Genomic DNA, 22,272 nt, shown 5'->3' with positions numbered 1-22,272 from the left:
GAGAGTCTAATTCAGAGTCTAAGTCATGTTGCCACCCTGGGTCCTCACGGCCTTCAGATATAGTGTAAAATTCAAGAGGTTCCACATCTGTATCAGACGCGATTCCTGCCCCACCTTCGTGGTTGGGCCCAGGCAGTGTTAGGTCATCAACGTTTCCTTCCCCAGCTGACGCAGAGACGCCTTGGGTCTCAGCAAATGTCTGCGTTGATGAGGGTGATATTAACTTGTCTTCCTCATTATTTAACAAAGTCAATTGAATTTCAGGCTGAGGAGTAGTGGATGTATTTGTTGCGCCGCTTACATCACTTATAGCAGTAACAGATGCTGCTGTGTTAGAGGTAGAGGTAGTTGCTGTGGGCACAGAGCGAATTGTTTCTGGCGCTTCAGGTGCTTGAGGTTGTGTTTGCTCAATTGTGGTTTTTTCCGTTGTGGCTACCTCTATCATGGCACCCGCTGGCGTTTCTGCTGTAACAAATGAGCACTGCTGTGAAAGTGACGGTGCAGGCGGTGAAAACGGGTCAGCTATAGCTACGGGAGTAGCTAATTGTGTAGAGCTTGCTAGAGAATCCAAATCCGCTGGTAATTCAGAGGCAAGATGGCGGCGGCTCACTAGTCCGCTGTGAGACACTCTTCCGTGCCTGAGTCAGTGAATGGGCTTGTGGAGGGGTAGAACCCCGTGATACCCATGCGATACCTATGAATTTACCGAGTGAAAATGCGATGTACAACTGTGTACAACTGTGAAGAACTGCTGTGAATAACTGGAGCAGAAGAGGACAAAACCTGCAATATTTTCTCACCCTGCAAGATGAATAATGAGCGGCGCCTGTTTTAAACCACCCGAGCACCCTTTGCGCTTACCTCAGCAGCCGCGCTCTCAAATTCATTTCATCGCGTCTGCAATCGGCCTCACGGTGCTCAGACTTTATTTTCGGCTCCACCAACAGTCCTGCTGCACTTCTGGCACCGATCATTTCCATACAAAAACGCTGATGGCTCCAAAAAATGCAGCGGCGGCGGCCTCTGCTGCCTTGAAGACCCGTGCAGCCAAACAAGCGCTACGAGACCAGAAACTTGCTGCCAGACGTGCCGGGTCACAAACGGATGAAGCTGCCGGATCAGATGGAGGGCAGGCCCAGCTTCAACTTCACCCAAAACAGCAGAGATCTGCTAAGAATATCAACACTCCAGGGCCAGGTCCTTCAGTTGTAGACTTGCTCCGCAAAACGCCGGCCGGGGCTGCTCCCTCCCCTTCCAAACAACACGCAACAAGCGGAGCGCTGATTGCAGCTCCGCCAGTAACTCCAACAGTGCTCCTCGGCTCGGATTCGCCAACGGCGCCAATAGTGTCTGAGGTAGCAGCCTCTGAATTACCAGCGGATTTGGATTCTCTAGCAAGCTCTACCCAAAAAGCACTTTTGCATTCGCAAACGGCCGATTTTAAGTAATCGCACCGTTTGCGACTACAAAAATGCTTGATGCATGTGGGCCAATAACTCTAAGAAGGTTATATTTTTCTTGCCTTATTTTCCAACAGGCTAATTTGCACTAGTTCTCCAGCTTCTCCCAGCCAATGATTATACTTGAAAAGGAGTGAAAATGTGTGAAATGCCTCCCAGGAGCAAACATTAGGCATGTCTGATTGGGCAAAGGTGACTCCTCAGAACTCCACAGTATAGGCAGGGTGGGGTCTGAGTGCCTCCTTTTTACAGTGCAGTGTCAAATACGGCTTCACACGTCTGTTGAGCCACATATAACACTTGGGGCACATTTAAAACTGGATTCAAAGGCAATGCTTGTGGTTCCCTAGTCTGGTTGCAGAAGGACACTGATTTTGTCTTAGCAGACCTCTGTATCTGGTTTTACTTATATAACATAGGGGACAATAGATAGGGAGAGCGCAGGATGACAAGACAATGCTTGTGCATCCACTGTCTGGTTGCTGAAGCACCCTGCTTTTGCCCTACCACATTTTGGTCCCTGTGTCTGTTGTAGGTATAGTACCTGCTCCAAACTGTTTTTTACAGTTATATGTGGGAGGAAACTAGGATTACCACAGCACACTCCACGCACACACTCCCAGCCCTCAGAGTCCAAGTTAAGTATGTCTGAAGAGTGTTGCCATCTTGAAAATGCCCTGACACATGGAATGTTGGGCCTATTTGCACTAAGTCTAACAGGACCTACTGAAAAAGTAGATAGGGTTGCCCCTGAGAACTTTTAACTTATTGGTTATGGAGAGGCTAGGAGTCACCCCCACCCACTAGCTATTGCAAGGCATAAATGTGGTACCTCCATGGCATCTACTAGAGAATACTTTCTGGACCTGTAAAAGATCAGAAGAGGACTGGACATGCGATCTGTAAATCAAGAAAGTCCCTGGAAGACCGGGCCCTCTTGTACCCAGGTCAAAGAAGTGAACTCCAAGGATCAGTTGGCATACCTCCTGTGTCTGGCTGCAGGGAGACAACTAACTGCAAGAGGGCTTTTCTGGGAAAAACTTAGCTGACAGTGAGTCTTAAAGTGCCTGATATTCTGGGGGGGCTTTAAAAGTGTGCACCTGCGGTGACTTGGGGCCTAAAAGTCTAAGGGACAGATGTAGGTAGCCAAATACCGGTCGGTAACGGACAAAATTTGGTAATTTCGACCGTTACCAACCGGTATTTGGAAAATGAGATGTAGGAGTCAAAATACTACCGAATCGGTAAATACGAGTCGGTATCGTACCGACTCGGAATATTCCGAATCCTTATTTACCGAATTCTTAATTACCAAATCGGTACTTAAAAAATGGTAAAAAATGACTTTCGAGATGTAGGAAACCAAAAAAATACTGAATTTCATGAAATTCGGAATTTAAGAGTCGGTAAATAACATGGATTGAAAGCAGGTGGTAACCAGGTGCAGGCTATAAAATAAGGTCCCAAAATGCAACATTTCAACCAGAATGGTGGCATTCTACATCATAGCAAGGCGGCTACAGCTACAAGCAGCAGGAGAGAGGGTATAGAGAAGGGAGGAGCAAGTCTACAGGCAGAGAATAACGCTCTTCCAACTGACTGAGCCAGAGATACTGCAAAGTTACAGGCTACACCCCCAAACCATCCTACACTTGATCAGGGACCTCCACCCACACCTGGATCACCCAACACCAAGGGTGTACGCCATCCCACCCCATGTGCAGGTGCTGTGTGGCCTACACCTGTTTGCCTCTGGGAGTTACCAGAGTGTGATTGCTGCAGTAGGTTGTGTGTCTCAGAGCTGCCTGTCCCGTTTCTTCAGGAAGTTCCTTGAGGCCATGATGCAGAGAATATATCATTATATTAGGTTCCCTGACACACCTGCGGAACTTGCTAAGACCAAAACAGATTTCTATCAACTGACACACTTCCCTCACGTGATATGCTGTATAGATGGCAGTCAAATCCCATTCTGCCCACCTGCAGCCGCAGAACACATTTACAGGAACCGGAAGTCAACGCACTCAATCAATGTGCAGGTGATATGCAATGCTGGCAACATCATAACAGACATTGTGGCTAAATTCCCAGGGAGTACTCACGACTCGTACATCTTCCAGAACAGTGGGATATACACACGCCTTGTTGCCGGTGATTTCGGGGATGGATACCTTCTAGGTAAATACCTGTGACACACCCTGATAGTCAATGCAGATGGATCAATCATGAGTATGTAACTAATGGCATTCTATTTTACACCTAGGAGATAGTGCATATGCTCTGCGGTCCTTTGTTCTCACCCCTCTACTTAAATCCATCTACCAGGAGTGAGAGGCGTTACAATGTGGGACACAGAGCAACATGCAGCGTTGTAGAACGCACATTTGGACTACTAAAAAGCAGGTTCCGCTGCCTCCATAAGAGTGGCGGTGCACGGCAGTATACTCCAATCATCTGCTGCAAATAATAGCGACATGTGCCATTCTGCACAATCTTGTCACCAAGGAAGGTACAGAGGTTGAGATCACACATCATGAGGACATTTATGATGGAACAGAACAGGCAGAGCTCTAAGCAGCAGGAGCAGCGCCAGCAACAGATGGTAGACTGAGACGGGCAGAAATCACACGCAGCTATTTCTAAGTAAGTAAGTAGACACAGGCATGCTTAGTATGTTAAGTATGTAGTTTAATAGTCACTACAGCACTTTACTGGTACCACACCATGATACTACAATGTCTGTATTCCACACTGGGTGGCCACAGTTGACCTCACCGTGACCTGTCCTGTGGGTTCAGGGCATCGTCAATGTTTGCGCCCACGCACTACAGTGCGGGATGTACGGGGATGGGTGTCAACATGTGCAGTGGTGCCTAGGACCGTAGGTTGGCGCCTGCTGCTCCTACGAATATCAGGAACAGGAGTGCTAGAGCCACTCCTGCTGGTGGAGTCTTCTGTGTCCCCGACACCTGTGTCTCCAGCAGTGGCTGCCTGGTGTGTCAGCAAAACCTCCATGGCAGAAGTGACTCTCCCCATCCCCCTCCGACAAATCGGTGCAGCAGTGCACAATGTCATCCTGCATGGCGACAGCAGGGAGGTTGCAGTGGCAAGCCGGTTAATGGCTTTGGTTTGTTGCCGCATGCACTGACGATCCCTGCGCCTCTCGGAGTGGTCACTCTCTAGTTTGTCACAGAGGGCACTCATGCACTGAGTCATTTCCCTCATGCCCTCTGCCATGGAGTGCATGCTTTCTGTAATGGAGCCAATCCCCCTGTCGATGTTGGACATCCTGCTGTTTAATATGCGCACCTGTCTATGCACCGCTAAAATGCCCTTTGCCTGCAGGCGCTGGACCTTCACCATGGTGGCCTCAAGACCACAGAAGACCCCCTCTCCATCCAGGCCTTTGTCTCTCTCCCGTACCCTACGGCCTCGGACACCAGCATGCACTGCTCCAGATGAACTCTGCTGCCCAGCGTTGTCAGCTAAAGGTGGATTAGTTGGTGGGAGAGCCTCCACATCTTCCTCATCTGATGTTTTGAGGATCCTGAGAGGGGGCACATCATGCCTCCTTGGCCTTGCCAGCACAGATGACTCTGAGGTTGGTGTTGGGGAAAGTGCAGGTGCCTCAAAACCAAACAGCAGAGGTGACAGTGGCTGTGATGTGGTGGTTTTCTTCGGTGTAGTGGCTGCCTGCGCTGTGGATGTTTTTTCAAGAACAGTGCTTGGTCCTGATCTGTCTGGTGTTTTCTCTCTCATCTCCGCTGCGGGTGCCCTCTCCTCCCTTTCCTGCGCTGTACTGCGCGATGACTCTCCAATGGGGCAGATATGGACAATGGGTCAGTGGTGTTGTTCACCTGTGTGACATTATTAAATCACATTACTATCACACAATTGCCTAGTCCTCAACTGCTTATGGATGTAGTGTGTTGCATGCCATGCTGAATTCTATGTTGACTGCATTGATGCATGTTCCTATGACTACGTCTCCTATGATGCATTGGTGATAAAAACTAAAACCAGTTCTGGAGTGTGATGGATGCAGACACCAACATTGGGGAAGGGGTCAGGGAATAGGGTGGGGATTCATGTCCATGCATCTTACCTTGTTTTCTTGCAGCTCTGACTGAGCTGTCAGCATCCCCGATCCCATGGATACTTTCCTGCTCCAGAGTGGATTCCACCAGCTGCTCCAGGTCTGTCAGTCTTGGTGCACGGCTCCTCCCTCCACCTGTGGCTGCGGCTTCTTTCCTCTGTGTAGCAATTTTCTTTTTGGTAATGATCCGCAGATCGTACCACCTTTTTTTGAGGTCATCTATGTCCCTCTGTATGACCCCAATTGCATTGACTTTGGCCTGGATCTGCAGCCTGGTGTTCCGTTTTACAGACTCTGCAACATGCAGAGACTGCTTGTCAAAGAGCTGGGTATGGTGTTAGACCACCTTCTCCACCAGCACCTGCAGTTCTGCTGGGCTGAATTTGATCTTCCTCTTAAGCTCAGCTCCATCCTTCTGGCCATCCTGGGACTCCATTATGCTGCTCAGCTATGATCAAGGCAGCCTTCTCCTTTGTGTTTCCTCCAGCTCTCCAAACAGTTCAAATGCTCTGCACCTGCATGGGTGTGGCCACTTCCAGGTACTGGGGAAGGGTAGTTGCATCTGTTTGGATGGTTCCTCTGTTGCTTTGTTGTGGGGTGTGGTGGGTGTTCCTGATTGGTTGACTGTCTCACATGGGTTATTTTCATATTTTCCGATTCGGTATTTACTGAATTGGAAAATACCGAATCGGTAAATACTAATTCATTAAATCCCATTCAACCCTATGGGCCTCCAAGCCCATGGGGTTGAATGGGATTTACCAAATCGGTATTTACCGATTCGGTATTTTCCGATTCGGTGAATACCGATTGGGAATTCCGATTGTTACCGAATCGGTAATTATCACCGATTTTTTACCTACATCCGGTTTTCCGATTCTGAAATACCGAATTGGTATGATTCGATATTTAAGAATCGGTAAACTGGGATTACCTACATCTGGCCCTAAGTCAGAAGTTGAAATGTTTGTCCAGGATAAATCTGGTTGGGAGAGCTCACCTGTGCTCAATTGTGGTCCGCCTCAAATTTTGTCTATGTTCCAGTCTACTGCGACCATTAAGTAACACTGGCGTTTTGTGCTTGTTGGGGCTATTCAAAACATTTAAAACCTCCAGCTCCCCTGTTCGGATCATTGCCAATTTGGTGTCATTTTGTTTATTAAATATTACTCTATTTTTTAAATCAATTTGGGATCATTATTGTTTTGATTTTGGGTTTATTGAAGGTTTGGTACAGCGTAAATACTTTATATACAGCAGACCCATTCACCATGGCCAATTTCTTAAATTTGCAGCTGGAGACTTGTTTGAAAGTGGCAGGTGTTGATGCATTCCTTTGTCGAAAGATTCTTCAACATCTTGCTTTGAAACTTTTGTTGCAGGTTATATGCTTTTGATACAACATGAATTGTGATGAGAGCACAGAATTCTTTTGAGCGGGGTATCTTCAAGCAGTGCATATCTATGATGCCATTGGATAGTTCCAATGAAGGCATTTGGCTTTGAATATTCACAAGGAATAGGGGAGGCCTTTTACTCCTTGAGGGATTATTTGTACATCCTGCTGTGCCATGATGTGTAAGCTTGTTTTCTTATTTGCTCTTCAGGTTTTCTTTTGACCTTTCTTTAAATAAATGTTCACTGTTTGGTGGAGAAAACTTGTCGATGTCTTGAGGGATATCAATCGGTCAGATCCATCAGAATGCCAGGTGTAGAAAGGGTCCACTTCTGACATTTGTTACAGTGAGATGAGACTTCAGTGTGGGGAGGTTGAGTTTGTTCTACTGGCTGTAGGGACTTCAGCTGGTTTGTGTTACGGTGGGCAGATGACAAAAAGGTAGATGGACTGTTGGTTGTTCCAGATGATATAAGCTTTTCTGTTATTATGATGAGTCCTGCTGGAGTGAAGATTACTCCAAAGAGTGAGGTTTTCAGTCAAAACTATTATAAATATGGCAGTTGATCTTCCGGAAAAAATGTATCACTCTCGCTTTGCAAACTGGGTGTTCTCATGTAATACTGGAATGCTAGAGGAATACAAGCATCTCTGAAACAGCTATATTTATCCCACCCGATAACTGGCTTAACAAACTGTTTTTTTGCCTTTAATCAGCAAGTACTCATAATATGAAAGCATCTACATTAATAGTTAGGAATCAGTTCAAGCCTGGCACCTTACAGCCATACTGATACATCCAGATCAGAGACATGAGCAGGGACATTAAACAAGTATGTGTTCTATTTTTAGTGTTGACCTGAAGAGTGGATCTGAGTTAATGTACACATTTTTAGATTACAGTAAAAGCATTTTCCTGGCCTAATGCTATAAACAAATTAATTAATCTTTTTATTTCTATAGTCATTCAAAACCATTAAAACAACAATACAAAAGTGAAAACAAGGTTAGTCAAGGAGAGCATTGAGTCAACTTACTTACCAAAACTGGCAATTTAAATGGATCTGACCCAGCTGATTACATCTGTTGTAGTTTGCAGCTGTTTTGTATCACTCACTGACAACGATTTGGCAGCAGTATACATAAACTTAGCCAATCTTATTGTCAGCTGAGGGTGCTCCTCATTAAGAAAGAGCATTAATGCCTGCCGAAATGCACTTTCTCCTAAATAGTTCAAAAGGGCAGAACTTTCCTTGCACTCAGTTAAAAGAGCAGTACACACACATAGAATATGCAACAGGAATATGCATCATGGAAACCAAATATTGATCGAGGGCTGGCTTTAGTGCTGGTTATGCCTGGTGCAAAAAATGTTTGTTGGCGCCCCGAAATGGCTTCCTCCGCGGTTCTCCTCACTACCACCCTTTAAGAGAGCTCCTCAAGATTGCAGAACAACTCTCTCTCACATGCATTTCTTTTCTTTCATAGCACTACTCATACTCATTGTAGGGTGTCAAAGCACTTTATATCACACACGTATTACACTGAGACAATGAATTGTGTGTAAATCAGTATATAGGAAATGTTATATATAAGACAGAGGGCTACACGTTTTAGGACTCACATGTAATCCACACTAGTAGCTAGTATAGTTTGAGTGCTTTGTCTGGAGAACTCAAACTCAGAATTTAAAATGTAATACCATGGTTGGAGGTTGTCCTTATTAAAAAGAATTGATTTCTACCCAAATCAACCCATTTTGTAACATTAGGCTAATGTAAAACTGAAAAAATAATCATAACGCTCTAACCTATACCTTGTAGTTTGCAAGCAGCTCTATGACAGTTAATGGCTCACTGTACTCTATCAGGATTTTAACTTATAAACTACAAGTAACAAAAGGATCTCTGAGAAAAAAAGCAGTTTCACACTGAACCATAACAATATACACACTTCTGTCATCTGCATGGTATAAGTGCTTAGCAGCAGGCGTACCTTGAGATGAATCAAAACTTCCACTAGAAAAAACACTGATCTCTCTCCAGCAGATACATTAATCACTAGAGTTATCTTGATATTTTTATTGTTGCCTGGACATTGATGGAGGCAAGGAACATTGCAGCAGGCGCTTTTACCTCCATAATATATTTGAAAACACAATGTCCCCCAGAAGTAAGCGCCCGGTGCAGTGGCACCGGTTGTACCACCCTAGAGCCAGCCCTGTATCGATCTATTGTATTTGAACATGTGCTGGGAGATAATATAGTGCGTAACATATTGTTTTCGTCCATGTGCTGGAAGAACTTATCATTTCTACTCTTTTGATCCAATAATTTCTTCTTTTACTACTACCTGTTACATGGTTTTCCTCCCTTCCCTAGATCATCAAGGTGTGCTCTTGGTCACATCTGCTCATTTCTCTGCGTCTTAGTAACCTAATCTGCAAAATTGGAGCATGCTTAGAATTATGCTTACTCCATAGCTAAGCAACATATGATACAATATATGCTATGATATGAAATCGGACAATTCGAATCTAAGCTGCAAAGCATTAACTGTCGGTACATTATTGTGCTGTACTGACCAAATTGCAATGATCACGATGAAACCATGCTTTAGAAATGCTTATCCTTGTACGCCCTTACTTGGAATACCTTGGGCAGTATTTCAATGTTTTATACATGTTGGCACAGTGATAGTTTAGTGCCACTAAACGGAAAAGTTTACAATGCCATTACAAGATAAGGTCTCCAGGGCATAAGTAGATGAAACGTGTATATCCATGTTTTATCAAAACAATGCTTCTCTTAGTGTGTTTGCAAAGTGGATTGTCTATCCAGCGTGAGTATTAGACTGTGATTGTCCACATGCAAACAAATGCTTCGACATTTTGAAACAGGAGCCATTTAATCTCTGAAGACGACGGATGAAGCACTGGTTCCCATGGTAGGTATGCGTCTACGGCAGTGGCCAGAAGTGATGATCACAGTGGTATGGGAGAGTCCAGGGATAGATACAGCCTTCTATGCTTTTGTGGTTGTTGCAAAAGTGGGCGCTTGCTTGGCCTGATGCAGGCCCTGATATGCCTTAAGCTGTGCAGAGGTGTTTGGTAATAGAACACAACGTCTGTCACCACTTCCTGGATGGGGAACAGTACATAAGTCCATTTGGTAGTGAGATGGAGTGTAAGTTTCTTCTAGATTGTTGTTACATGACCTACGGTAGATAATTTATCAACTGCAGGTCATCTATAATGATAATGAGACTTCAAAGATGCTCAAGAAAAAAACGGAAGCTTTCAGTGTTGCTGCCCATGGTGCAACTGTTCCTATTGTGCAAAGGAAGCTTCCACAGCTGCACCTGAGCTGTAGTTGTGTGTTAATAAAGCTTAGGAAAATATTTTCTCTATCGTAAGGACATCACAAGTGGTTGTGGCAATGTTTGCTTTTAGCTTGCCTGTGTGATTACAAAAGGGATTCTAACTTATGCAAATACATCTACCCCACTACATTAAGGCATGTTTCCTAGCGTAACAGACAACAAAAAACTCAGGTCCATTTCTAAATCATTTGCCCTGCTTATTGAGGTTGAGATTGGGCTTTGGCACTTGCTGTCGAAGGATACATGGTGCTGTATGTACCACGATTAAACTGAACAACTGCCAATACTGTTACCTAGAAATTTATACTACACCGCCATATTGGAATCTAACACAACATAGGTCCAGGACTCATCGTTAAGTCTGAGTTAATCCTTTTTGTTTTATTTCATAAATCAAAAACAATTACTTTTTTTGAATTTCACCAAATTTTTCTTTTTTAACATCTTAAATTACCACAAAAACAAAAATTCATACATTTAATACAATTCACTCACATAATTTGAGACATTCCATACACACTGTCATTCATCCGTATCAAACATTCATACACCGCTCTGTTACATACACAGCACCGAATATTTATTTGCAATTCGTTTTTGGTATCATCTCCTTAAAATTTACAAAGCCATAGTAACTGATTCCAACAATTTGTAAATTTTTCATCAATTTGGAGATATTTTTATCTGTTTCCAAGTGAATTGTATGAATTTTTTTGTGGTAATTTAAAATGTTAAAAAAGAAAAATTTGGTGAAATTCAAAAAAAGTTATTTTTTTTTGATATATGAAATAAAACAAAAAGGATTAACTCAGACTTAACGATGAGTCCTGGACCCATGTTGTGTTAAATTCCAAAATGGCGGTATAGTATAAATTTCTAGGTAACAGTATTGGCAGTTGTTCAGTTTAATATTGGTCAGTGGCTTGGCCTCACTGTTGGGAGCCCGAACTCAGTGGTGTTATTTGTTGTATGTACCACGAGTCACTATGTCCCCCAACTCAACCCCACTCGCCAGAGTAACTTCGAGAGGATTAGCTTTAGCTTTTCTCCTGCAGCACTCTCACTGATGGAATGAGCTAAGCCACAGTGCTACCCAACGCTCATTCATCCCCTGCACCTTCTCTAGGCAGGCATCACTGGTGCAACCTCACTGCAGCCCCAAGGCCCTCACCAATGCCCTTTGAACTTCCCTAGCTAGAAATGTAAAGCATCTGCAGAGCACGTTGATGTCGGCTATCTGCGTAATTATAGGACCAATGTGTACTCAGCGGGTTAGAGGTCAGCATGCTAGTACGCTGGCCTGTTTTGTACTGGAAGTAGAGCGGATTGTAAACAGGAAAAAAAAGCCCTCCAGAGACCGGAAGTAAAACAAGTAATGGAGGATGTGTGACTCATTAACCTCACAGCATGCTCCAAGGGTGAAAACGGGCAATGTTCAGGCATGAAGCTGGAGTAAACGGTAAAAACACCAGGCCATTGCTGTGCCCGGCTCTACATAAGAAGCAGCTCACCTAACCTCAGTGTAAAGGCAGCCTACTGCTTACCTCAGGCTGGTGTGGCATTACGTCATTCATTTTTATAGCCCATGGTCCAGTTGGCAACTCCCCATGGCGCCGTTTAGTATAATGGCAGTTATATTAACACAGCAGGATAGTATGCCTCTGAAAAAAACTGAATCTACGTCGCACACACTTTACATTGAGTTCCATTGACTCTTAAATAGAAACTTTGGAACTGAAAAACCAAGGACAGTAAGTAAACACGCACCCTTGGGAAAACAGCATCGGACATTTGACCCTGGTCTTTGAATGCACAGCAAATGTGACCAGATAACACAATTTACAGCCCTGTGTACAAATGAGCTCTGTACGAGCACTTGTCTCAAGTGCTCCAGATTAAAGAAAAAAAGAGTTCCTGAACAGATGTTAAAATGGTGACCAGTGTATTTTTATAGTACTTAGACTCTGTTCTCGGGCACGGCTAAACACAGCAAGAGGCATGACAAATGCATGCCATGGACAAATGAGGAGAAAGAATATGCAAGTGACAATGGGAGGCCTATGGGTGGCTGAAGGCCACAGAACAAGTTACTTACCTTCGGTAACGCTTTTTCTGGTAGATACAGTATCTGCCTGTGGATTCCTCACCTTGTGAATATCCCCCTTGCGCCAGCAACGTTCGGAAAATTCTTTGTAGCACGCCGGCGTGGTCGACGTCATAGGAGCGCGGCATTGCGCGCGACTCCGTCTGACGTCACCGACTCCTCATAAGGCCCACGTCGGCGTGATGACGTCAGTTCCGCCCTTTTTTCCATGCCTTCGAGACACCCGGACGGACCAACAAATATATACAAATATACAATGTACACAGTACACGCAATCCAAAAACCCACTAAAAGTGCATGGCAAAAGCCTAAAATACCAGAAAAATAAGTACATAAATACATACGTACAAAAACCCAGGTATAGCAGAGTGGACAACGTGGAGGCGGGTGGGTCAGTGAGGAATCCACAGGCAGATACTGTATCTACCAGAAAAAGCGTTACTGAAGGTAAGTAACTTGTTCTTCTGATAGATACATCTACCTTGTGGACTCCTCACCTTGTGAATAGAGTCCCACAGCAGTCCCCACTCCCGGAGGAGGGTGTCCACTCTGCTACACCAGGAAACCTTGGAGGACAGAGCGCGTGAAGTGGCCGTCCCTCCTCACCTCAGCATCCAAGCAGTAGTGCTTCGCAAAAGTGTGGAGGTAGGCCCATGTCGCGGCCCTGCAAATGTCCTCAACAGGAACACCTCTAGACAATGCAGATGTTGCAGACTTCGCTCTAGTTGAATGAGCTCTAATACCCTCAGGAGGGTCCTTACCCGCCAACGAGTAGCAAATCTTGATGCACAGGATAATCCACCTGGAAAGTGTGCGCTTGTGCACCGCTCTGCCCTTCTTGCAGCCAGCAAAACCCACGAAGAGCTGATCGTCAATACAATAGTCTTAAGTCCTATCAAGATAGAAACTAACTGCTCTCTTCGGGTCCAAGCGATGAAGCCTCTCCTCCTCCTTGGAAGGGTGTGGGGGAGGATAAAAGGTAGGAAGGGTAATGGATTGTCCTAGATGGAAGGGAGTTACCACCTTAGGCAGAAAAGCAGCCCTGGTCCTGAGAACCATTCTTTCAGCATGAATGGACAAGAATGGGGGCTCGGAACTAAGAGCCTGAAGCTCACTTACCCTCCTTGCCGAGGTAATTGCAACCAAGAAGACCGTTTTAAAAGAAAGAAGCCTCATGGGACACTTGTGCAAGGGTTCAAACAGAGAACCCATCAGATAAGTTAACACAAGATTCAAGTCCCAATGAGGAACCATAAAAGGAGAAGGAGGGAACTTATTAGTGAGTCCCTTCAAAAATCTTAACACTACAGGAGACTTAAAAAGAGAGGGCTGATCCGGCAAACAGAGAAATGCCGACAAGGCCGAAAAATATCCTTTGACCGTAGCAACAGCAAACCCTTGCCGTGCCAGAGAAAGAGCAAACAACAAAATGTCAGACAAATGAGCCTTCAAAGGGTCAACATCCCTCTCTCTGCACCAAGAGACAAACTTAGACCACCTATACGAATAGATGGACTTGGTGGAGTCGTGCCTGGCAGAAAGAATGACATCCACCACATCGTGAGGGAGAGAAAAGGAATTCAAGTTGCCCTGTTCAATCTCCAGGCATGAAGGTGTAATGTCTGGAGGTGGGGGTGTAGAACTTGCCCCTCCACCTGAGAGAGGAGGTCTGCCCTGAGAGGGAGAGGGAGAGGCGGGCGAGAGGAGAGGTGGAGATGGTCCGAGTACCACACCCTTCTTGGCCAATCTGGGGCGACCAATATGACTTGGGCTCGGTCTTGGTGAATCTTCCTCAGAACCCGAGGAATCAAGGGTATGGGGGGAAACGCGTAAAGGAGCTGACTTCTCCAGCTCAACTGAAAAGCGTCCCCCAATGCTCCTTGCATCGGATACTGGAGACTGCAGAATGACCGGCAGTGAGCATTCTCGCAAGTGGCAAACAGGTCCACCCGAGGAGATCCCCACATCTGAAAGATGTCGTGAACAACCTCCGGGTGAAACCTCCACTCGTGGTCGGCAGAGAACTGCCGACTGAGAACGTCTGCATGAACGTTCAGAACTCCGGCCAAATGATTTGCCATCAGACAAATCTGATGATCCTGAACTCAGGACCAGAGACTTTGCAGAGACACTGAGACCCTACTCCTCCCTGCTTGTTGATGTACCACATCGCGGTCGTGTTGTCCGTCAGGACTTGGATCGACTGACCGCGAAGGGAAGGGAGGAAGGCCTTGAGCGCCAGACGTATCGCCCGCAACTCTAGAAGGTTGATGTGAAGCAACCTTTCCTCTGGAGACCAAAGACCCTTGACCTCCAGATCCCCCAGATGAGCACCCCACCCTAGCGTGGATGCATCCGTTATCACCGTGGCCACCGATGGTGGTAGCTGAAAAGGCTTTCCTTGTGACAGATTGCCTTCCACGCCCCACCAAGACAGATCCGCTGCAGTTTCTCTGGAGATCTTCACTGACTCCTTGAGATCTCCGTTGTGCTGATACCACTGCCTGCGGAGGCACCACTGGAGCGCCCTCATGTGCCAGCGTGCATGGTTGACCAAAAACCGCTCCATTGTAGAACAAAGAAATCATTTCCTGAATGTCGCGAATCCTTTGAGGCGGAGGGAATGCACGACATACAGTAGTGTCCAGTACCGCACCTATGAACAGGTTGCGCTGGGAGGGTACCAGGTGAGATTTGGGCACGTTTATCGAAAAACCCAATCTGTACAACAGCTGCGATGTCTCTTGCAGGTGATGAAGCACCTTCTCGGGCGACTCTGCTTTGATCAGCCAATCGTCCAGATAGGGGAATACAGGAATCCCCGACCTCCTGAGATGAGCAGCCACCACCGCCATCACCTTGGTGAAAACTCGAGGCGCAGTAGTAAGTCCAAACGGAAGGACCGCAAACTGGTAGTGTTGCGATCCCCCCGTAAAACGGAGATACTTCCTGTGCGTTTTCAGGATTGGGATGTGAAAATACGCATCCTGCAAGTCGATTGACACCATTCAGTCTTCTTCCAACAGCGCTTGAAGAACCTGCGCAAGCGTGAGCATTTTGAACTTCTCCTGTTTGAGGTAGAGATTCAAAATCCTGAGGTCCAAGATTGGTCGTAACCTGCCCTCCTTCTTGGGGATAAGGAAATATCGGGAGTAGCACCCCTGACCCCTCTCCTGCTCCAGGACCACCTCTATCGCACCTTTTCTGAACAGAGCCAGGACTTCTTCCTGCAGGCGAAGCAGGTGGTCCTCCGAACAATAACCCTGGCAAGGAAGGTAATTGGGAGGGAACTCCTGGAAAGGAAGTGCATACCCATTTTCTACGAGATTGAGAACCCAAAGATCTGATGTAACCGATACCCAATCCCGTAGAAAATGAGTAAGCCGACCCCCTACCGGACCCACATGATCCAGAATGGCGGATCTAGGGCTGCTTTGCTGTTGAGGTAGGGGGTTGATTATTAGAGGAAGAGGAGGAGGAGGAGGCTTGGCGTCCACGAGCACGGCCCCTTTGTTTTCCTCTGTATGTCTTATACAGAGGGTTCTGTCGCTGCTGCTGCTGCTGCTGACCTTGGTTATAGGAACGAAAAGTGGATCTGCCAAATCCCCTAAACTTCCTAGTTGCAGAACCCCTTGCCTGAAGGCCCAGAGACCTCGCCGTAGCCCGGCTGTCCTTGAATCTCTCCAAGGCCACATCCGCTTTCTTACCAAAGAGGCCTGTCCCATCAAATGGCAAGTCCAACAAGGTAGACAGTACATGAGTTGAAAAATCAGAAGATTTAAGCCATGCGGCCCTTCTGGTTGCAACAGTAGAGCCCATAATCCTGGCAACAGAGTCCACCGTGTCCATGCCACTCTGTATTACCATACGGGAAGCAGCCTGAGTATCGGAGACCACTTCATTAAAGTTCTTCCTGTCATCCTCTGGAAGTTTAGATGAGAGCTGTTTCACAGAGTTCATCAATGCATGAACATATCTCCCCAACAGGCAAGTAGCATTAGTAGATTTTAAAGCCATGCTACCCGAGGAGAAAATCTTTTTCGCAGACTGGTCCAATTTTTTAGAGTCCTTGTCTGCCGGCACCTGAGGGAATGAACCTGCAGACCTGTTGGAGCAAGCGGCCTGCACCACCAGACTCTCCGGAGAAGGATGTGAAGAAAGAAATTCAGGATCACCAGGAGCCACCCTGTAACGCCTTGCCACCGACCTGGAAACCGCAGGAGCAGTCAAAGGCCTCTTCCAAACCTCCTTTATAGGCTCAGTCAAAGCGTCAGTGAATGGAAGAGTAGGCTCTATTATAGAAGAAGGCGAATGTAAAACCTCCATGAGGATGTTGGGCTTGTACTCAACAGTGGGCAAAGTCAAACTGAGGAAATCTGCAGCCTTCCTAATCACGACGTGATAGGGAGCAACGTCCTTGGATGGTGTATCCGAAACGGATGGCAAACCCCACTCAGGAGAAAGTTCCAGGCCACTAGCGCTTTGGAGGTCCTCAAAACAATCCCCCTGTTCTTGTAGCTCTCCTTCCTCAACCTCGGAATCCATGTACTCCTTTTCCACCAAGAGGCGCTGAGCCCTGCGCCTCGACCATTAAATACGGACCGAAGTCGATGGATCCGGCAAAGACTCCGACGGAGCCGGAGCCGACGTTGAGCGAGGAGCTGGAGGATAGGAAGCACCACGATCCGAATCACAAGGTTGATCCGGAGCCGGCAAAGTCGATGACCTCGGCGGCGCGGTACTGAGCCAAGGAGCACAAGGCGTCGGCATAAACGGCATAAAGGGGGCCGGGGCGTAAGCCTGAGGTACGCCTAAATTGAAAGACAATGGACCCATGGGACCAACCGGTGCGCCAGTGGGGTACATTGCCCTCGCATAAACACCAAACATGGCATTTAGAAATTGCGAGGGGTCCTGACCTGGACCAGGAAAGGGAGGGTATGAACCCAACGGCTGCTCCGAAGGAGGCTGATCCGTCAAAGGTGCACCCTGGCCCTCTTGACTTTCAGGCTCCACATCCGGAGTCGGAGCTCGAGGAACCTCTTCTTCATCATGCACCGAAGAATGGTGCGACTCCAGATCCGGTTCCTGCTCCTGAACAGGAGAACCTCCACGAGACTGCGCCGGAGAAGGAGACACGAAGTCCTTATGATGTTTACGAGACTTCTTCTTCGAATCCGAAGACTCCTTGCCAGAGTGATGTTTAGAGCGATGCTTACTCCTCTTGTGCTTCTTCCTCGAGGAGCTCGAAGCATGACCCGAAGCCGACTTGGACCCAGACCTCGACCTCTCTCTGGATCTCGACCTCGCTCTGGACCTCGATCTCGAAGCCGACCTCGACCTCGACTTCGACCGCGACATCTGTTTCGACTTCGAGCGCCTGGAAACCGACCTCGAAGACCTTCCAGCTTCTCTTTCTTTCACCTACGCAAGAAGAAGCTTCGCCTCCCGCTCTCGTAAGGCTTTGGGGTTCATCTTGAAGCAGGAACGACAGTTCTTAACATCATGGTCCGACCCAAGACACCACAGACAATCGGCATTCGGATCAGTGTTCGACATCATTCGGGCACAGGAACCACACTGCTTGAACCCCGTCTTCCTCGACGACATCCTCGACGAAGAAGAAAATCTCAAAAGAGAAACAGTTACACAAAATAGTAACAAGATACTCAAAGTATCGCAGAAGATCCCAGAAACCGCTAGCGTCGACGACGCGGAAAAAAGGGAACTGACGTCATCACGCCGACGTGGGCCTTATGAGGAGTCGGTGACGTCAGACGGAGTCGCGCGCAATGCCGTGCTCATATGACGTTGACCACGCCGGCGTGCTACAAAGAATTTTCCGAACGTTGCTGGCGCAAGGGGATATTCACAAGGTGAGGAATCCACAAGGCAGATGCATCTATCAGAAAAGTAGATACAGCATGTCTTGAAGAGACAACGCAAGAGCTGTCTAGCTGAGACCTAGAGAAGACCAGTTGCACATTTTGCAAGAGTTCATGCCGTCTACTGGAAAGTTGCACTTTGCTTGCGGAAGTAATTGAGCTCTACTGAAGGTGCAAGATGCTCCGTTTCCAATACAAGGAATGCGGGTACATGTAAGTAAGGGCCGGCCCATTTCAAGCCCCGGATTTGAAAATGTGTAGCCTGGAAAGGCTTCTTGGGAAGTTCTAGATGTGTATTAATACATAGATCACTGACCACTTAGATCATTGGTTCTCTAAGTTTATAGGTGCTTATAATGTTTACAAAATCATATCCAAAACACAATTGTTGTTAGAAGTTGATTGTTAGTTCAGGTCGAAACGATTTTTGATGTGAATATTGACTAATTTTATCCAAACATGCTTTGTCCAAAAGTAGCAATCAGCTAAGTGAAATGTTTTTTAAATGTTTATGATTTTTAACATATCTTTATTAATTTTATTAAATCACACATCATTTACACTGAGAAAGCAACACAGCAGAATTCCAGTACGTATTAATGCTACCTCATGAAACTCTTGTTCTCATAGAGGGAATATGTTTATTGAATTATTTAGCCTAAAATGTTTATGATTAGCGATGGAAATTGATGGTTGGGGGAGATGTGGGTTCATGGGCCTCAGATTAAAAACCGTAATGCATGTCCTAAATAGACATTTCAGGAGTTGGGTCAACTATATCGTTTAACCTTATTTACTTCCAAATATAATATTGTAAAGAAAGTGCTGTGGCTTTGTTTTTAAGATGATGACAAGTTGCAACAAATATTGCTGGCTGCAATAGGATTTGTTTAACCTGACCATATTCTAGGTGTATTTGGGCTTGTGACTTGAAATGTGGTAATCTTTAATTCATTCTGTGGATAATACACTGAGTTAAGTAAAAAAAAACTTGGCAAATTTCCCAAAGGTTGTCTTGGGCCAGTAGGCCAATAATGGTAATAATTTAGGGGTATATGTGCAAGCCCCTATCGCCACGGGAACGTCACTTTTTTGTGACATTCCTGTGGCGATAGGGGCCTTGACTTATGCACGAGGCAGTGTTAAGCCACTTAACGTGGCTTAACGTTGCCTTGTACTTAAGGCACCCTTTCACGCTATGTTTAGCGTGAAAGGGGCATGCAGTGGGTGTTGCGGTGGGCGTTCCACTGCAACACCTATCGTATTTGACGCTATTCCCTATTTACAAGGGTGGGGTACATAGTAGACAGCGCCAAAATGGAGACCAGGAAAACCCTGGTCTTAAAATGGTGAAACGTGGAGAAATGCATTATTTCTCCTCGTTTTTGCAATTTCCATGTGTGCTGCCTTGTGTAATGGGATTGTTTCTCTAGTGCAAGGGTGCCTGCGTTGGTGCTAAAGTTCTTGTAAATATGGTGCAGCCTTGCCTTTACAAAGTGGCAGAGCGCGTCGTTAAGCCCAGGAGGCTAACGACGCGCTCCGCACTGCATTGTACATATCCCCCTCCCTTTTTACTACCTGCAGAGTGGGTTCAAGTGAATGACTAGTTATTTTTTACCCAAGCATTAAAAGCACATCCAAGAGAATGTGCATTTGACTACATATTAATTTGTTTACTATTTACATAGGCAAGCCTAATTCATACAATAATGACCACTTTCGTTTAAACTAATTTTAACACTGTATGGTTATTCAGGCTATAGAAGCATCTGAAGAGGAACCGTTATAATTTTTGCCATTTAAAAATACTCCGAGCAGAACCGAAAATTACTTTCTACTCCTTAAAAAAGCAATTTACTCTCAACTTCTAAAAGTATGAAGTAAATACTATCATTTTAAATGTTACTTGTAGCCGAGGGGGTCGTCATGGCGAAGCTGAAAGAGCCACGAGTTCCTTTGACACTTTTGCGTCAACGAGTCTATAACCATCATTCCGGACAAGGATGTCACATTTGAAGATCACGTTTGGCCGGTCTGTGCTGAGCTGCTAAATTTGGCTGGTGTAGAACTCCTGGCTCTTAATTTGACAAACAGCCCAACAGATGTTAGATTGCGATACAACCTAATTAGTTAGGGACCTGAAAGGACACAGCAGGTGCATTTAGAGTCAATGTCCTTTCTTGAATGACCCACATAAAAACCCTACTCTGCTTTCACTTTCTCTCAATATATTTATGCCTTTATACACTCAATGTCTGAAAGCGGCTAAGAATCTGCAGAATCAAAACAGGATTTTAGATAATACTTCGGACAAGGTCAATGTTATTAGAACTAATGCGGTACAAAACGTATAGGAATAGCTCACCTCTCCATTTTCCCTTTGAAGTTTGGATTTTATAGACGACGAATTGGCCACATCACTGCTTTTTCTCAGTTCTAAAAGAAAGGAATGTTACATGTTAAAATGCTGATCAGCCCTTAATGTAGAATAAGAAAGATACTTTCAGTACTACAGTGTATTCAGATGTGTGAATAATTTAATCATTTAATTGAGGCGGTTGTAAAGTGCTGCACACAATGCCACTATAACCTCAGGACAGCGTGATTCTAAAATGAGGCATTCTCGGTATGTTCATGCTCCTAGAATTAAAGCCACTGGACTGAGTTCTGGAAGGGCTAGCACAGCCTTTTATGCTGCAGCGTTTGACAGAATGAGCAAAACCTAATTAGATAAATAGATAATTCGGAATTCGATGTGTACTGCATGGAAAGTATTTGGAAATGTTATTACTAGTAGAAGCATTTGCATTAATATAGGACAACTTATTTATCAAATTGACTTTGTTCTCCGAATAAAGCCATATTTAATTAATCACAATGTTATTTTATCTTGTATTACGGATTATCCGCCTAAATGTTATTAGACCACATATTTTCATAGCACTTAATATATGCCAAGTAAAGCATGCTTCTGATGGGTTACTATAACGTACCCTGCTCAACGACAGAAAACAAGCCAGCGCAAGAAATTAACCCTTCATTTAAACTTATTATACCACCTACGACAAATTATGTTCGCAATCATGGACTAGATAGTACTTGAGGCCCAGTATATATTCAGAAAGACAGGGCCTAAGGCCTGGGTTTATCTTCAATTATGGCTCGAAAGTATGCAATAGTGAATTGTGGCTGTGGTCTGAGATGCAGTCATTTTGATAGCACTTTACACATTATATGCACTTTCGGGGAATCAACATTTTTTAATATGAAGCCTGTGTCTTGATATGCGTGTTTTTAATGGATTGAGACCAGCGTTACTTCAGATTTAGTAATCATTGGTGTTTTTGTGTACTTCGACAATGTGTACTCAATGAATCTTGATAAGGATGACAGAAATTGCACCCCGTATTTTTATTGTGTCAATTTAATTATTTTTTGGATTTTTTTTTCAACATAAATAATGCAAAATTCAATTGAATATTGTTAAACAAAGTTCCAATGCATCAGGCAGCGCATTATAACCAAAAAGAAATAAAATTACACTTCACCTACGGCCCACAAACCTTGGGCGAAGACTAGTTCTTAAAGTTACACTAAAGTACACCACCATTTAGTAGTAATGTAGATAGATAACTAAGTGGGATAAAATAGATCTCTATTGTAAGAAGACAAAAGGGAGTGTTTGGAAATAGGTCGATTCGTAACAAAGCATTTCAAAGTTGGATGAACAATATGCTAAGCTCAAGAGTACCCAGCGACAGCACAAAATAAATCCGAAATGGATCATACCCCCACATGCATCAATCTAGAATTTTGCATTTCTTAAATAGCGAAAATTAAGGAATCGCTATTTAGGAAATGCAAAATGCTATGCATCAAGAAATCCTAAAAGTTTTTAGGATTTCTTAATTTTCGGAAATTGCGAAGTGCAATTAAGGAATGGCATTACA

General features: G+C 45.2%; 1 protein-coding gene across 2 annotated transcripts in view; it reads right to left on the bottom strand.

The window, feature by feature from the left end:
• The window catches only part of PARP8 (poly(ADP-ribose) polymerase family member 8), a 670,996-nt gene that overhangs the window by 366,712 nt on the left and 282,012 nt on the right, over positions 1-22,272 (bottom strand). For both annotated transcript variants that reach the window (XM_086960612.1, XM_086960613.1), the window contains one exon: positions 20,688-20,758. In XM_086960612.1, the coding sequence (XP_086816738.1) occupies positions 20,688-20,758 (71 nt within the window). The remainder of the gene's footprint in view (positions 1-20,687; positions 20,759-22,272) is intronic.

Source organism: Lissotriton vulgaris, chromosome 3_1 (assembly GCF_964263255.1).
Source record: "Lissotriton vulgaris chromosome 3_1, aLisVul1.2, whole genome shotgun sequence".
Classification (NCBI taxonomy): Eukaryota; Metazoa; Chordata; class Amphibia; order Caudata; family Salamandridae; genus Lissotriton; species Lissotriton vulgaris.
Note: the sequence above shows the minus strand (reverse complement) of the source record. Positions and strands in the feature narration are given on the sequence as shown.